At 38.8% G+C, this 18753-nt stretch overlaps 2 protein-coding genes across 2 annotated transcripts; both read left to right on the top strand.

Moving 5' to 3' along the window:
- The first annotated feature begins 84 nt into the window (after positions 1-84).
- Positions 85-9454, top strand: pes (pescadillo). Its single transcript, XM_071482848.1, has 15 exons — positions 85-245; positions 461-540; positions 1722-1875; positions 2209-2318; positions 2759-2930; positions 3068-3157; positions 3504-3620; positions 3999-4076; positions 5054-5143; positions 6397-6527; positions 6630-6755; positions 7752-7936; positions 8297-8451; positions 8548-8715; positions 9000-9454. Exons 1-15 carry the CDS (start codon positions 222-224, stop codon positions 9075-9077), a joined length of 1758 nt encoding a protein of 585 aa, XP_071338949.1. The 5' UTR covers positions 85-221; the 3' UTR covers positions 9078-9454.
- A 137-nt stretch (positions 9455-9591) lies between these two features.
- Positions 9592-17413, top strand: gal3st1a (galactose-3-O-sulfotransferase 1a). Its single transcript, XM_071482849.1, has 3 exons — positions 9592-11006; positions 14316-14466; positions 14748-17413. The coding sequence occupies exons 2-3, from the start codon at positions 14339-14341 to the stop codon at positions 15895-15897; spliced, it is 1278 nt and encodes a 425-aa protein (XP_071338950.1). The 5' UTR covers positions 9592-11006; positions 14316-14338; the 3' UTR covers positions 15898-17413.
- The last annotated feature ends 1340 nt before the right edge of the window (positions 17414-18753 follow it).

Below are 18753 nucleotides of genomic sequence, written 5' to 3'. Positions count from 1 at the left end.
GTTTTTTTTGTTTGTTTTTTTGTTTTTTTTTTAAACAGGCGGACACACGGCCAGCCCCGGGGTCCTACATGCTGCTAGCACCGCCTCATCAGCGCATGTCAGACGACACGTGTTTCGGCTGCTGATGGTGGTAGTGAGCCTTGTGTTCACCAGTGACCTGCGCAATTTCATGATTATTACATTTCCCTAAATTCGTGTGGAAGGTCGCATATCTTTTGTAAATGGGGGGACTTCAAAAGAAAAAGGTAAGAGTCGACGTCGGGCTAATGTCAGGCTCAGGCACATTAACACTAATACCAACATGGCTAGCTAGTTAGCAGACGGAGCTAGCTGAAGTTTGTTTTTCTGAACCAACGTTGGTTCAATTGAGCATTTGAACTTTTAAGTATTTTGTTAGCCTGACAACGAAATAATGTCATTTTTTGGGAGTATAATATGAGCGACTGTTCTTGTTTTCCAGTTTGAGAGGGGCTCTGCCACCAACTACATCACCAGAAATAAAGCTCGTAAGAAGTTACAGCTGAGCCTCCCGGACTTCAGGTAATGTTGCAGCGCTCATTGTAACCCTGTGTCACTGTGTTGTGATTTTTAGATCGACATATCCAATAGACAGTTTATTGGCCACACGGTTTACATGTTGTTGCGGTCTCCTTGAATAAATCCTACCTTGATGGAGATTATTACGTTCAGTTTTTGTCGAAGCCGTTTTGATACGACCGGTCATTTAGGTGGCTGTGGTGAGATGTTGATTAATTTTGTTAGATTAAACTGAGGAGTTTCTAATATTTTGTACATCCCACATGTACTAAGGGAAGACAACATATGAGAAACACCTCCCAGTACAGCCCAACACAGTTCAACAGCACCACTAACTGCAGCTTCTGAACTGGCCATAAAGTTACATTGGCACCTTTCTAAAACAACAAAAACAGCTCAACATTATAGACCTCATGAAGGTAGGTTGTATTGCAGGGCTGTTTAGTTTTAGCTAGATGGAGCTAATAGACTGGCAGTTAGTGCATTCTCTGATAGTTAAATTGAAGAGCTGTATATAGATATAGATATATAAATAATTAAAAGCTTGTTTGTGGCCAATTATTTGAAATAAATACTTGAGGATATAAAAATAGTTGATACATTTCTATTAGCTCACAGTATTAGGGCTGTTGAAAAGATTTTTATTTGGATTAATGTCCAAAAGCAGTGAAAAATGCTCCCCACAAGTTTTGAAAGAGCAAACTCACACCAGTTGACAGCAGTTTAATGCTATACAGTTAAGGCTTCAACTAATTAATTTTGATTATTCTTTAGGTTTTTCGTTTTTGCTTATGTAATGCCAGGAAATGGTTAAGAAGGCCTGCAAAAAGCATCAAAACTTGATATTTGAGAAGCTAGAAACAGAATAATTTTGCATTCTTGCAGAAAAACATTTTAAAACATTTTTTTATTAGATTATCAAAGTAGTTGGTCAACTACTGTCAAGTAATCGGTTAATCGCAGCCCAAAATAGAGTTCAGCAGCACAACAAACTGAATACTGCTCCAAAATAGTTTCAACATAAAGATAATTAATTAAGAGGCTAATCCAATGAGTTAAATACCTTAAAGTAAATGTCATTCATCTTATAGATGCAAAGATAAAGACCAATCACAATTTTTGAAAACTCTTAAAAGCATCTATGTCACAGACAAATAATTCCTGATCTCTCTCTGATTTTTCAGGCGACTATGCATCCTCAAAGGCATCTACCCTCATGAGCCCAAGCACAAGAAGAAGGTGAACAAGGGCTCCACAGCCCCAAGGACTTTCTACCTGCTCAAGGACATCCGTTTTCTGCTGCATGAGCCAATCGTTGGCAAGTTCAGAGACTACAAGGTATTACAAGCATGTTTTTCCCTATTTTGTAAATATCAACACCAATGTATGAACACTCTTGAAAGTAAGAGTTGATATGGTTAATTTGGAAAAAGATCTTAACTAAATTGTATTTGTTTTGTTGTCAATAAATGGCTTCCCCCTTTAAAAACAATGCAAATCAAGTATAATTTTTTTCAGTATTTTTGTGTGGGTTAAATTTTATTTTTTCCTTATATGTAGTTCGTTTTTTTTCCCTGTTTAGCAATTTATTGTTGATACGCTGAGATTTTGTTCAATAATGGTATGGAACATGAACACTAATCCTATTGTCAAAATGTTTTATCTTAACAGGTATTTGTTCGCAAGCTTAAGAGGGCTTATGGAAAAACAGAATATTCTGCAGTGGAGAGACTGAGAGAGAACAAGCCTACCTATAAATTGGACCACATCATCAAAGAAAGGTGACGGTCGTATTCTCCACACTCAACATTGTAGGACATAGTTGAGCTGATTTTTCCCCCATTGGTGGAACGCACTACCACTTCCTACCAGAGCAGGGGCATCCCTCTCTACCTTTAAAAGACTCCTGAAGACCCAGCTCTTCAGAGAGCACCCTCTCTCCTAGCACTACATAGCAAATCTACACTTAAAGAATCGTCACTAGCACTTATTGCTGCGCTAACACTTATCGCACTTAACCTTGATTGTTCCCCTTTCTGTAAGTCGCTTTGGATAAAAGCGTCTGCTAAATGACTAAATGTAATGTAAATGTAAATGCAAATGAAATGAGATCATATTAATAGAAATGACTAGGTAATTGCAAAAGGGCATAATTTACATATTTTATTTTAGCATTTTTTTAAGGTAAGAGATTGTATCAAGTTGCTCTTTTCTCTGACAGGTACCCCACCTTCATTGATGCCCTCCGTGATATCGAAGACGCCCTTTGCATGTCCTTCCTCTTCTCCACCTTCGCCCGAACGGGAAAATGCCACGTGCAGACAATCCAGCTGTGCAGACGCCTCACTGTGGAGTGGATGAACTATGTGATTGCAGCTCGTGCTCTCAGAAAGGTGCCAGTGTAACCGTCAGGCTGCTTTTTTTGTTGTTCAATTGGCATTTAAAGGAAAAAAATGGGGGTATATTGATATGACTCGAGTTCATTGACCTCTGTCCTGCAATGCACTAAAGATTTGTCTGTTCCTGACAGGTTTTCATCTCCATCAAGGGAATATATTATCAAGCTGAGGTGATGGGACAGCTCATTACATGGCTGGTGCCATATCAGTTCTCCCATGATGTAAGTGTAGAATGATGAAATGTAGTCCATGGTGATTATGCTAATAATAAGCAGTCATGTTATTATTATCCAGGAATTACACTAAAGGCTGACACATTTCTGTCAGCATTTGGACCCATCATAAAGTCAGCAAATCTGTGTTGCTGTTATACACAAAAAGGTCAAGTCAGTGTGGTCTGGACTGGCATTACTCTTCCGTATAAAAGACTGTTAAAATTAGTTCACTGACTGCCCCTGCTGTTTGTGTGTTCTAGGGGTTAGAAATTAATTTAAATATTGGCACTCAAATTTATAAATTTTACCCTTGAGATTTGCTTGAGTTCAAATCTGTTTTTTACCCTTTCAGCACCCAACAGATGTTGACTACAGAGTAATGGCAACTTTCACAGAGTTGTACACCACTCTCCTGGGGTTCGTCAACTTCAGACTCTACCATTCCCTCAACCTGCTCTACCCACCAAAGGTATCTTGGACTCTGAACATGTCACAGGGGCTTTTCTCTGTAGTATATACATATTACTATTAAGGCCTTATCAGACAGTTAGTTGAGGGTGATCAGTAAAGACAAAATTTATACACCATACTTGTGAATAGTTATGTTGTTCGAAAATACATTCAAAGCTCACATTCATTACATTGTTTCTAATGGCTATTTTGTATTTTAGACTAAACTCTTCCCAAAAATGTACATATTCTCAAGTATTTAGATGTCAGCAAGATTCAGTATGTGGTGATTATCAAATATAAATAATGATACTGTATGATTACAGTAAGGATTTATGGCTATTTGATTACCTGTTGGCAAATCTGTGCTTTGTTAATGTCATTCCTCCTTTTTCAGCTGGACATCAAAGCAGAGTCAGAGCTGAAGGAAGAGAATGAGGATGACTATGCCATGAATTCAGAATGCTACTTAGAGGTGAGCCTCTTTATCTTGAAACTTTGTAAAGGATTCATGAAACTACTCACTCTTATCTCTAGTGGTTTCTACTTTTTAAATATCCATATCGTTTATGGTTCTCATACCATTGAAAAATGGCATCACAGTGAGGTTCATGGATCGTGACATTATTTTTTTTTTAAAGACTCATTGCTCTATAATTAAAATGTAATTTTTCAACAATTTGAGCAACACAAAGAAAGTTCCACTGACCTATTGTCTGACCTACAGACTGTAAGTATTTGGTCGTTCAGCACATTCAAATTGAAATGATATACTGGATACACCATCAAAGTCTCAGCTTTAATTTGAGTAGGTTTAAATCAATGAAAGACAGAAAGAAATTGGAAGATACAGCCCTCAACACATGGAGTATTGTTATATTTTTATTATAACTACATTAATCCTCTATTATTTGTGACTGTCTTAAAATGCTACAAGACATACTTTAAGTGTTATGTCAACTACCGGTAAATAAAGGTCAAAATTAAATATCAGCTAGTTTACACACGCATTACAGGTCGAGCCTTTGAATTATTGCCACATATAAAGCCCTTATCAAGAACTCCCACAGCAGCACTGTGTTAAAAAAAACTCGAGGGGTTGTGCTGGATTTCTTTTTTTAGGGTGCCATGAGAATAAAGTTCTCATGGCACCTCTGATTGCATTTGTTGGTTGATTCTGTTCCAGTGCCATATAGTACATCCATTAAACCTGATGGAAGGTTTCTAAACACAAAAAACATAGTGAGCAACAGTGTAAAAATATATTCATCAATTTGGAAAAACAGTACACCCTTTTATTTTGAAGAGGTAATAAGATACCACACATTCCTCTGGTTATAAACAAAGAAATTATGTAAACATGTGGTTATTCAGAGATATGATCTGTAAATGTGCATATAAATAATAAAATTAGAGATTGTTGCTCCAACCCTGTTGTTTTTGGCTGTGCAGAAACTGTCAGCTCTGAGTGCCAGTCTGTCACGGGTGGTTTCTACTGCAGAGGAGGAGGAGGCTGAACTCGACCAGTTTCCTATTGAAGGGGTAAGAAAACCAGTTTGTTGTGTCTGATCTGTTTTAAATGGACTATGAATAAAAGATCTATGTCATAGTCATGAGACTGAGATGTGTCAAAACATGCAGAAAAACAACATTAGATAAACTAATTGGTCTCCGAGGGCAGAGGTAAGAGGTCACATCTTTGTCAGAGGAGTCACAGATTTTGGAGGTGTGAAACTGGGGATTACAACCTTCATGTTTGGTTGCTAAAGTCTTCCACCCTGGGACGCTTATTTTACCCTACAGATTTGGGACTCTACTATTGGCTCAGGTCCACCACATGGACTTTCCAGGAACCCAGACACCTTTTTAGGAAACATTAGCTGCATTTCAACAATGAGCCAGTTCCAGTTCTTGTTGCCATGTCCCTACTTGACTTTCCACGAAAATATAGGGTAGACTTTGCAGTGTTAATCTTTCCTGATGGGTTAAATTGAATGTGTTCATCATTCTTTCAGACTTGAATGGAAATGACAACACTAATGCAGTAAACCGACTTTTAGTCAGAGTGTAGCTTCTTAGTTCTTGAGACAGGATGAAATGGCCATGACCTTAGAATTTTACTTTGATATTGTAGGTCCTGCAAAATAGTATCAAAGTTATAGTAATAATGCTATAAGGATTTTATGGGTTTTTTTCCTCCCAGCATTTGTACTAATGGAAACAAAAAAAATCAGCATCTCTCAATCTTTCTTTTTAAAAGTGTGTTTTTTTTGGGTTTTTTTTTTTTTTTTTTTTTTTTTTTGTTGCCGTTTTTGTTAAACACCTTTAAGCTGGTAGGTAACTAATATCAAATAATACTGAAGGCATCAAAACTATGAAATAACACATATGGAATTATGGTGGCTGATAGATAAAATGGGTGAATGGGTAGGTGTGTCCAAACTTTTTAGTATTACTGTATATAAATGCCTAACATTCCTGAGCAATTGTTGGACCGGATTTTAGACCTTACTGAGGTATTTACTTTCTAAGAATCTGGTACTTCCCCCCCTTCTTAACATCACAGCAACTCTACCTGAACTTTAATCCTCTGCTTGTACCGTGGGAAATGATTCACAAAACAAAACTCAGAGTAGTTGTTGTGCATTTTTGAAAGTGATGTCTTTGAAAAATATCCTTCAATGGTGCATTTGAATATAATGGTAAATGTCATGCCTGGGACAACACTTGCGGGATTATAAGACACTAGGGCAAAAATAAATTTTTCCTTTTTAATGTTTTTTTTTTTACTTCAGGACGACATTGAAAAGATGGAGGCAAGAGAAAAGGAACATAAACAGCAGGAAGACCAGAAAAAGCTGTTTGAGGGCCTCAAGTTCTACCTCAGCAGAGAAGTGCCCAGAGAGTCACTGGCTTTTGTCATCAGGTGACTGAGATCTGTTTTTGTCTCTATCAGAGACTTTTACAAGCTGTCTTTTATAAACCTCAGACAGATTTTTTTAATCTTGTTATTTCTGCTGCCTTCCAGGTGCTTTGGTGGTGAGGTGTCCTGGGACAAGTCTGTTTGCATTGGTAGCACGTACGAGGTGACAGATGAGACCATCACACATCAAATTGTTGACAGACCCAACATTGACAAACAGTATATCAACAGGTAATGGTTGAGGTTTTCTTTGTTTTTAACAATTTACTTGCTTTTCAAACATGCTGAACACATCCCTTTATATTAGGGTTTTCAAAATAACATGTTCATTTCAATTAATTATAGAAAAATTATGCATAAAAAAAAAAACAAAAAAACAGATGAATTGCTCTCTATGATGCCCCTTGACACCCTATGAGATGTGGACAGTTCTGTAAAGGATGTCGTCTACCTGTGTCCGGTCCTTAACTACACTCCCTTTGGGGACAGTGAAAAAAACAATCAATTAATTTTTCAAAACAAAAGATCGTTCAGATCCCTGTGAGCCACCTCAGCCCCAAATTTCTGATGAGGACAGTTCAGACAAGTAATCAGCCGGTGAGCTTGTGTTGGAAACGACTCAGACGCACTCTCTTTGATGCTCACAGTTTATGTTGAGATTTCAAAGAAAAGAACGCCATGTATTGTATGAACTGCTCTTGCTAATGGAATTGCAGTGCCACATACCTTACGTTTACATTTGTAAATGTATTATTTTGTGTACTATTTAACTTGCTTCCAATCCCAAATGTTAATATATGCAAATAATAGAGATTAATCACAAAGCATTTAATTTAATTTTTTTAAATCACTTCGCTGTCCTACTTTTTTTTTTTTTTAACAAGTGTTATATACATATATAGTATATTTCTGAATCCTGAATTCTAAATACAGGAAGTCTCTGCAGATTGATTGTGATCCTCTCCTTGTACATTACCATATCCTTTACAATGAATCCTTTCAGAGTCTTCTTTCTGTTCTTTTGCTTCAAAGCAACCCCATTCATCGTGTTTGACAGACCCTGTCCTCTTTCTTTTGCAACTCCCTTATACATTTTTAAGCAAAGAGGAAAAGACCTCACCTCTCACCAAAGAGATATTTGCTCATTATTTCATATTAGAACGGGAAATACACAACACTTGTTAGCTTCATCAGAGGTTGATATCCTAACTTTACTTTATGTTTCAGGTACTATATTCAGCCCCAGTGGGTGTATGATTGTGTCAACGCCAAAATCCCCCTGCCTGTGGAGGACTACTTCCTTGGAGTGACTCTGCCCCCTCACCTCTCTCCGTTTGTTGAGGAGAAAGAAGGCGACTATGTGCCCCCCGAAAAAGTGAAGATCATGGCCTTACAACGGGGAGAAAAACCTGGTACGAACTGAGGCATTCTTCTGACGTCTCAGCTTTCATACTCTATAAAAACATTTCACTCATGTTTTCATACTATCAATGGTCACACTTTGATTAAGCACAGGTGATTGCTGTTCACTTATGCAACTTCTAAAAGCAATTGGCTGCACCAGTAATAAATTAGGTGCCTCGTTGTAAAGTGGTTCACCCACTTTACAATGAGGCATGTGAAACCAGTCATGTTGGATTTGATATTTGTTTGAAATTTAGATCAGTTAATAGAAATTTGATACTAAGGAATCTTTTCTATGAATAATGTCAATCATTCACAGATTGGATTCAGAGATTATTAACACAAAACTGATTTTTCTTCCATCATAGCCCATGAACAGGAGGAGGATGATGAGGAAGAAGAAGAAGAGGAGGAGGAGGAGGATGATGACGACAATGATGATGACGACGAAGAGAAAGATGAGGAAGAAGAGGCAGATGAGAAAAACCTAAAGAAGATGGAAGAACAAAGATCCCAGGGCAAGGTAAGAGATTTCTGATCCCTGTTCCTTGCCACTTATGTCATCTCCTGTTTTTATAAACTTATTGGAGCCTTCATCAACTCCTTCTCTTCCTTTTAGTCTCTACAAGTCAAAGTGACGCCTGGAAAAGTGAAGGTAGAAAACTCAGCACGCTTGGAGCAGGAGGAGAAAGCAGAGGAGAAACGTCTTGCCATCATGATGATGAAGAAAAAGGAAAAATACCTCTACGACAAGATCATGTTCGGAAAGAAAAGAAAGACCCGAGAGGTTTGTCTCAATTTTCTATTGATTGCGTATTGATTCATGTGTAGATAAGATTGTTTGTGCAGTTTGGTGAAAAGATAACATTCTGACATTTTTAACATTGGGTCCTTTATTTTCAGTATCTGGTGTCTTATCTCGAGCCAAGAATGTCTAACAGTATTGTGTGGTTACTGTGTACAGAAATATGCAAGCCCAGTGATGACCCTCTGCGTTCACTGACCTCTAAAATGCTAGTGTGACTGGCGCTGAGCATCTGTTCATTAACTGCATTAATTCACTTCTTACAGGCTAACAAGCTTGCTGCCAAGAGGAAGGCCCATGATGATGCTGAAAAAGCAAAGAAGAAGAGGAAGACCCGAAAATAACTCATCTGATGATATCTTCTTCAGACTGACTTTTTGTGTATTTAACTTCATGCGGAAGAGTGCATTACAGGAAAACCTGTACATGCATCAGGCAGCCCTGTGAGTGTGTTACCTGCTCCATGACGTGGGTGTGTTAACCTCTGAATAATCTCAAGCTGAAATGCAGGATGTGTTGTATGCCGATGTATAATTATTAATGTAAAAGTGACTGTCTTCATTTTGTTTGTATGAACTCTGTTCTACTATTCTACGTTACACAAGGTATTCCACATTATTTTAAAATCTGTACTTAAAACGGTCTGTATTTTTAAGTAAAAACACAATGTATTAAATCTGTTAATTGTGATCTTGCATCAGATGAAAGTTTTAAAACTGTTGCTAAGCTGCAGTGTGTTTCTTCACATTGTGCAACTGGGTGGCATATTCAAGGATTATATATGATTCAAGAAAGCAATTAGTCTCTTCGTGACAGAGGTGCAGCCCTAGGGTGTCAGGTCCCAAAGCTGTGTATGGATTGGTCCACACATAAGCAGTGGGTGCTGATGACGAAGGAGCATAAGCCCCTCTGCCCCCTGAGATGCTGCTGTGATCTTGGTGGGCCAAAGGCCAGGCCAGTCATCAGCACTCCTCAATCTCCTCATTCAGTCTGTGACACTCCCTGCCCCCTCTCGCACCCTGATCTGCGTTCCACACATGCCCACCCAGTCCAGGTCTCAGCCTGGCACTATGGGTGCCTGCAGGCAAAGGCACGCTCTGCACAACAAAAGCAGCAGTGTCGAGCCCGAGCATGACAACTGTGGGATGAGCAGCACAAATCCAGCATGCCCTCCAGGAATTGGGGCCACAGTAGAGAGAGGGAGAGAGCAAACAAGCTCACGCATACTGTAGTGGTTGAGGCATTATGACCACATATTGCTACATCCTGGCACGCAGAGCCAAATAGACTTGTCACTCATGGTTGAATGTTCATTTCATTCTCTATTGAAGTCTGCTGTCTTTCACAAGAGAGACTACTGAGAATGGCAGTTTCATAAGCATAAGATACTTGCTGCTGTATCATAATTCTGACATGTTAAAATATTGAATGCTTATAACCCACAAACTGCAGGAAAACATTTTTGAGGAAAATAGATTAATTCCTTATAAATGGAAAAAAACTATTTTAAATATATACACACAATTATTGCGTGACATTTCAGGCTTTGTTAGTTTTTCTCAGTTTGCCAAGATAATTGCTTAATCCATGATGCCAAATTTAATAGCTGTCCTGTGTACATTTGTCTTCAGCACATGTAGACACAGCTTGCTAAATAAGCATTTCAAACAAAACACAAAACAGTCTTGATCAAGTGGTACAATTAGAGCCTTTGTGCTCTGGCTTTCTGCATTTGTTCTTTTTATGCTGTTTTGTACCCCTCCTATCAGCTTGCAGCTCAAACTCCAGTGTCTGCACTCAATAGCCCTCTGTATGTAGACACAGAACAGGGACTATACAGCCTCTCTCCCACCCTCCCCTCATTTGCACTCTGACAAGTGCACATCCCCTGACAGAGGACTTGACGTCACTGGTGGTTAGATGAGCCTCCCTGCAGTGCTTTATGCAGCAAGTGCAGTTTTGGAATTGAAAGTTGAGGGGGAGGCGGCAGGTAGCCCGAGGCATCAGGTGTGCATGCAGAGAGGTAGAGCGAAAGAGGAGAAGAGGAGCAGCAACCAGATGAATGAGCTCTGTGGCACTGGACATGTGATAAGGGGAGCGCGGGGCTGTGCTGGGTCTATAACAGTATGTGTATGTCGAGATCAGACATAAGAACAGCTGTAGGAGGGAGACCAACTTGCATTAGTCATCTGGAGGTGGATTGGCAAGGAAGAAGACAATGCAGCTGGAAAAGAAACACTCCCATTAGTTTTTCTTTGGATTTATGTATGACGGTAAGAAAGCCTTCTCTTGCCTATTGAAAGTTTTCTCTCCAAAATGGTCTTAGTAATATTGATATGATAAACAAAATTAAGACATTATTATACTATATGTCTATACTATACAATACCTTCAGCTTTGTTGCATAAAATGCAGACAAGGAAAGCAGTTCAACAAAGTCCTGTGTTGTGTTTACTCTTAACTAAAATCCAACTTACTCTTGAGTTCCTATTATACCAGGGAAATAAATAAATCTGTCTTTGGGTTTGGTGTGCAGCCATACAAAGCTCACGGTAAACATTTTTAGGCTAAATGTGGGCCGTAACATTGTATGTAGGTTATGCTGAGTAGGTGTGAGGACATTTCAGGGTAAAGGATTACCTTATACTAATATACATCCTGCAAGGACATACATGGGACTTTGAGGGAAAACTTGAACAAACAATGATATCAGCTAGCCCCAAAATCAACAATGCCTTTTATTTGTTCGTAAGACCTCAGGTTTTGAGGTTATTACTGGAAAATAATATTGCTTACTTTAAGTTAACATTTGCCAGCCAAACTGTTCCACCTGAATGAGCTTTGTCCTCCAATGTCTCCCATCAGAGAGCTTCTCATGGCAGAGAGAAAGCTCTCTCACATCTCCATAATGGCCCCTTCATGAATAGCGGGAATAGTCCTTTTAGCTGTGTTTGGAGAGTAATGTTTGTATAATAACGCTGATAAGATTGAACCTAAAACGTAACTCTACAGTTCATAGGACCAAAGCACATATAGTAACTCAAGCCGGTTTGAGGGTTTGAGACATCTACCTCAAGCCATAATCCCAAAGCTGGACTAAATCCAAAAATGAATAATAAATGACACACGACTAGTCTAGAAAGGCTATCACATTTACAATTAAGCATGGATTCATTAAAACTGGTGTGTGATTTACAAACATAATCATGGTCAAAATTATTTTAACTTCAGTTATTTTCCCTAACAGAAAAGGAGGGAAATGTCCCAAACAGCATAACGGACACCACACCCAGCCCCAGACACAGAGACACACAAATGGGGGGAAAAGAAAAATTGGGTTTTATTTGAATTATTTATCTCAGATTTTCTGTCCCAGTTCAAAAACCCTATCGTTAAACAAAATTCCCACACTTAGTAACAATGCAGCTGAAAGTGGTAACATGCCATTTCATCTGTATGTCACTGTCAGCCAAATCTCTCTACACTTTGTGTTGCTCCCAGTGGTGGAAATACACACATCGCCTCAAGTATGTTACTTCATACTTCACTACTCTACATTTCAGGAGAAAATATTGTACTTTTTGATTCACTTCATTATTTGACAGCTGTAGTTACTTGTTACATTGCAAATTACAATTTTACAAAGACATAAGTTTTAAAAAGGCTATAAAATATAATAAATTGTTTGAGATTAAACCAGTAGTAGTTGTTGGGACTTGTCACATTTTATGCTGTTAGTAGATCCACTAAAAAGACATTTCCCCTCTAAACTTCTCAGATTCTTTAACTTAAGTTACTGTTCTGAGGTCCAGGTGTTAAATATGTCTGAACTTTGTTTTTTCTTCTTTCCTCTCCCCTTATCCATCTCATAACTGTTCAGATTTATCTTGTGACCCTTTGGAGGGGCCCGGCCCGAGAATGGGATTCACTGAACTAACATGTAGCTATACTGTATTGTATATAAACTATTTAAAACTCACTCCACATCAACTAGCTACAAAAGTAATAATATATCAGTCACAGGTCCATTTTATGGCAGAATTAGTACTTTTACTTTTAATATTTTAAGTAAATTTTGCTAATAATAGCCTACTTTGTACTTACACTTCAGTAGCAATGGACTACACTGTACTACTAGTACTTTTATTGAAGGGTCTAAATATTTCTTCCACCAATGGCTGTGCGAGATAACAAGCCCTCTAACAAATATGGAACAAAGACTATTTGTTTTCTGAAACTGAGCTTTAGCTGATTTTAACTCATAATTTTGCTCCGTTTCCTGTGGCAAAGGGACATGGTTCATCACAGTTTACAGTGATCAGAGTCCTCTTGTGGTGAAGTTAGTTCAGAATATCATTCTTAAGATAGAAACTGAGCATTAAAATGTAGGGGAAACTGAGCACATTTGCTGATTATGCTGAAGATCAGTCTCTGCTAGATTATAAACACAGGTTAACACAGAATTGTTTTAAAAAAATGGTCAAAATACATACTGATAAATTCTCTGTTCTTTTTTCTTTGAAAAAGCCAATAAAAACTGAAAATCTCTCCAGGATCTGCCCTGTATTGGGGTCACCTTGGGTCACATAATGCCTTAAATTCCAGGTGGTGAGTGTCATTTCGTGACTTGTATAGCTGAGTCAGCAGGTGGCTCGTCTTACCGCAGTCTGCAAGGGGGAATGCAATATCACTTTCCACTATGATGCATTATTTATCTTATAGGGCAGCTGAGAAACACAGGGTTGGTCATTTCAAGGCGCAAGTATGTCATTTTGTAGTTCACCATACAATTTTTACTACACCCGGTGTTTACAATGTTTATGACGTGGACAGCCACATGAAATGAGGTTAACACTGAAACTGTGTCAAGTAGAAGTTATGTACCTATGGGTACATATTCGTCAACACCTTAAATTATGGTCTACCTGATGACAATAGTGCACTCTACACAAAGATTACAGTTCTTGGAGCTGCTATTAGAGACCCTTGTCTTTTTTTTTTTTAACCAAAAAAACATCACGTGAAAGAATTTTCAACCTCTCCTTCTCTGAACCTGTAAAGGAGAGGTCCATTTCATAACAGAATTTAGATTTCTAATATTAATGATTTTGGACAAATTCATTTAATATGTTGTTTGTGTTTAGTTGTGTGCATCCCTGCCAGAGCTACAGGTAGTGGACACAATTAGATTAACACCAAATTTGAAACACAATCCAACATAAAAGCTGCATTAAAAACTACCAGCTAACCTTTTTGAATAACAGAGGTAGTATAGTGTAGAAATACATTAGTGAACCAACATATCTCTGTCACAGACTTTTGCATTGGGTTGGTTTATATTTTACAACTGTTCATGTTATTGTGTCCACACAGAAACCAGAGAAGATAATAATCTATGGAGTCATTTTACACTACAATTAATTTCCAAGTTACCATCTAAATAAATGATTCAGCGTCGTCATTCTGTCCACAACAACAATCTAGAAAGTGTTGGCTTTCTTCCTCTATCTATCCAGAGAATAACAATAACGTAGGAAATGCTTAACCTCATGTTGATGATAATGATTTTCTGTGTTTTTAAGGTAATCCTTGACACTGCTGCACCATGACTGGCAAGCAAGGGAGGCAGTGGAGGTCCATGTGCAAAGGTCTGGTCCTGGGTACCCTCCTGACCAGCTGCATGATCCTGCTCTACTGCCTCTCCACTCCACAGATCCACTTCAGTCTGCCGGAGTAAGAATCATCACACTGGCGCATATGTGCTCTATAAAAACATCATGTAAAACATACAGTATATCAGATTTCTTCAATAATAACTGTGTTTTAGAGGTGAATCAATTAGTTGATCAACAAGAAAAAAAATCACTAATTTTTCAAGAAAAAACGCTTTTCTGGTACCAGCCTCTCAAATGTGACGGTTTTGTTGATTTTCTTTATTTTGTGTGGGAGTAAACTTCATCAGCAATATTAGCACATTTATTGTTTCATTGTTTCCCCTGTTTTCCTCTCTGTAGGGTTCCAGTGCCTTACTCCTGTGCCCACCGTCCATCTCAGCTTCACCCTAAACCAACCACAAACAGCTCACACCAAACCCATGGTCAGACCTGCGCTCCTAAAGTCGATATCATGTTCATGAAGACCCACAAAACAGCCAGCAGCACCTTCCTGAACATCCTTTTCCGCTTTGGAGAGAAGCACCGGCTTAAATTTGCCTTTCCTGACAGCAGAAATGACTTTTTCTATCCGTCTCTTTTCGAGCGCTCCCAGGTAAAAGACTACAGACCAGGAATGTGTTTCAATATAATCTGTAATCACATGCGCTTCAATGCACCTGAGGTGGCCAAGTTGCTCCCTACGGACACTTCCTACATCACTATTCTCCGAGACCCTGCAGAGCTTTTTGAGTCGTCCTTTCACTACTTTGGCCGGCTGGTGCCTTTTACCTGGAAGATACCAGGTGATGATAAGCTGACTGAGTTTCTACGTGACCCCCTTTACTACTTTGATCCACAGGGCTTCAACTCTTTCTACCTCAAGAATCTGCTGTTCTTTGACTTTGGACAGGACAACACTCTGGAGCTGGATGATCCACGGGTAGAAGAAGGAATCAAATTCATCACTGACCGTTTTCAGCTGGTCATGTTGGTGGAATACTTTGAGGAATCACTCATCCTGCTCAAGGATGCCCTCTGCTGGGAGATGGACGACTTGCTCTTCTTTAAGCTCAACGCCCGCAAGGGATCCACTGTGTCTAAACTCACCCCTGAGCTGAGGGCCAGGGCCCTTGAGTGGAACGCTATTGACTGGAAGCTATATCAGCATTTCAACCAAACCTTTTGGAAGAAAGTAGATGCATATGGACAGCGGCAGATGGCTGCGGATGTGGCAGAGCTCAGGAGAAGGAACGCAGAGATGGCATCCATCTGCATTGAAGGGGGTCGAGCTGTGGAAGCTGGCAGCATCCAAGAGACAGCCATGCAGCCCTGGCAACCCATTGGAGAGAAGTCCATCATGGGCTATAACCTGAAGAAGAATGTGGACAAGGCACATCGGAAGTTGTGCCGTAAGATGTTGACGCCAGAGCTTCAATACTTAACAGAGCTTGGGGTGAACCTGTGGATCACCAAGCTGTGGGGCCATGTCCGAGATATCATTAACTGGTGACTAGACATGTCACCTAGACTAGCCAATTCAACTCAAGACTGTATTCAAAGAAGAGAAATCTGACTGTGTGGCTGAAAGAGAGGTTAAAAGTCTCTGTCTCATTTTGTTGTAAATGTATTTGCATTTCATATGATTGTGCACTGTAATGTATCCGATGGGTGCTTGAGAAAAAAAATACTGTTGACCACACAATCTACAAATACTGAACCAGTTTGCTGCATGCAGATGAGGCCTAGTATTGTTCTCTGTGTTTATGAGTCAATTTTCAGACATTAAAATGTTCTTACTCTCAGATGTGAGCTTGTCCCAATGGAGCAGTTGAGTTAACTACGATGGAGTGAAGATTAATTGCGATCATCCCTGCCAAATTGTTTAAGTTGTTTGAAGAATCATACTCCACTTTGAGTTAAATGTTGTCCAACACTTTGGTGTCCATTCCCCAAAGTTGAAACATTTAAATTGTAAGCGACTGAATTCCCACTAACAGCTAAAATACAGATGTGAAAATAGTGAATGTATGTTTAAATATTCCATCCCACATTATTGTCTATGGAGGACAAAATCAGCTGTCACTTAAAGAAAAATAGATGTGCGCAGATTTCTAATAGCACTTGTCACTTGTCATAACAGGGGAAACCACAGGTACAACTGACAGCATTAATGTTCACTCTTATCCAGGACCCAGGACTACATCATCTAAATCAAATGTAGCCACAATTATTGCTGTTAATTACACCAGTGCTTTCCCTGAAATGACAAAATTAAAGATGATCTGAGGAATAATACGCAAAGAAGTGAATAAATTAAATACATGGTACAGCACTGTGTAATCAAGAAGAAAAATAATCTCATTATTCATTTATTTTCCTTATCAGTTGAGTTTTCTGCTATATGATATACTATTATTGCTTTTCAAGGGCACCTTCCAGTTGTAGCCAATTCTCCTCTTTCTCCTGATACCACAGTGTTAATCCTAATGGCATTTGCCCCTGTCAGGTGTCATCGTAGGTACGAATTATGATGTAGTGGGACTTTGTTGTGTGGTGAGCCAAAAAAATTCATTGTCGGCCAAGTAGGGTAAGTCCTATCCGGAAAGGCACTATGACCATGACTAACAGCGTTAAACACCACCTACAAGTGTTTACACAGCATCATAATCACAGCAGAAATTTCCCTTTATTTCCTGCAGAAATAAAGGGAATTAAATTGATAAATAAATAGATGTTTTTCCCTGATAATGCACTGTATCACTTATTTATTTCTTCATTTGTGTACATTCGCCTACATATTATATTTTGTGTATTTCTATGCATTTAATACTTTGTTTATAGTGTTTTGTATTCAGTAATGGATTCAGTTATTGATTCATTTATCTGTAATTTACTGATTTTGTCCTCCATACATTTCCCCATCGCTCCCAGCAACATGTGATAATCATTTTATCCTCAAAAATAAAGTGAAAATTACATGTAATACTGCATGTATTAAATGTCTGATTCATAAAGATTGTTAAGATTCTCTCTATCTATGATTTCATCTTTAATATGTATAATAATAAGCAGGATTGTTCTTGATTTATCATGTATGAGTGTATATGACATCCCAACATCTTTGAATAAGTTGAAAAAAATCTCATATTGAAAGAATGGACCAAGATAAACAACCACCAGCTACTGAGTAAGTAAACTAATGTTGGCAGTGGCCATTGGGAATGAACAACGCAAGAGGACTGTCTGCTGAAAATTGTTTGGGATGGAGATAGTATACCAAAGTGGCAAAGAGACATCAGGAGGTCCCCTTTGACCCATTAAAGTATTTCTTCATTTATTTTTCAATATTAGAAAATCTTAATTACACCCTTTATTAATGCGTTATGCACATTAGTATCTTTGAAAATGTATATATCGACAGTATACACTGAATACACAACCTGTGGCTCAGGATTAAAAATTATGACCCTTTTTTTGGCTGGGCCATAGAGTAACCAGCCCCATAACCACTGTGACTGACTGAGTGATCATAGTTGAATAATCATATTCCACCATTGGTCAGCCAAAGGCCACATAACCGAATTAGAGTCTCCCTATTGGCTCTTGCTCTTTCAAAGTAAATTGGAGCAGTTTCTATTGGAGGGGGGTTACAGCCTGCATTTTCTGCTGTATTCGTACCCTTTTTACACCGAATTTGTGTATATAAGTGAGTTTTAAACAGGGGTTAACCAACTTAAAAGGCAATTGACTCCTTCCACGGTCAGACGAGTGTACTTTTCTGTTCGGGCTGAGAGGACACAGACAACAGCAGGGAGGTCATGATGCATTATTTACAGAGCACACTCAAGGAGACACAGATGCAGGGGACAGGTAGAGCGGATCTGTAGCATCCTATCCCGGGGTTGGTGCTCCTGCAAGTGTCAGGGCCTCCGTGTGAGACGCCTCAGTTGTGTGTTTTTAAATTCTGTCGGGGCTGCAGCACATTTTAAAGTGTAGCTGCTGGGCTGGTGACAGGTCAGCTTACAGTGGTTGTGTAAGGGGTCACTTAAATAAAAAAAAAAAAAGCCCCTAGCCAATAACCCAATGGAGGCTGTGCACTTAGTGAGAGACAAATTGTTTAATTTCACAACTAAATGTAGACGAAACCACAGCACAGGCCTATAAGACTATAACTTATGTGTATGGCTATTTTCTCAGACAAAGTTGAGGTCATAAGATCTGGATTTTTGCAGCTTGGAGATGGTTTAAGTTAACATGTGGTCTTGATGGATTGCTTTTCTGTCACCATTTCAAATGTATTCTGTTGTCTGAAAAACAAAAACAGAAAAACATGTAAATGAGAACAGCTTTACTGCAAATGCGGCTG

This window comes from Trachinotus anak, unplaced genomic scaffold, assembly GCF_046630095.1.
Source record: "Trachinotus anak isolate AG129_WGS33_773 ecotype Australia unplaced genomic scaffold, CSIRO_AGI_Tana_v1 ptg000008l, whole genome shotgun sequence".
NCBI classification, from domain to species: Eukaryota; Metazoa; Chordata; class Actinopteri; order Carangiformes; family Carangidae; genus Trachinotus; species Trachinotus anak.
Note: the sequence above shows the minus strand (reverse complement) of the source record. Positions and strands in the feature narration are given on the sequence as shown.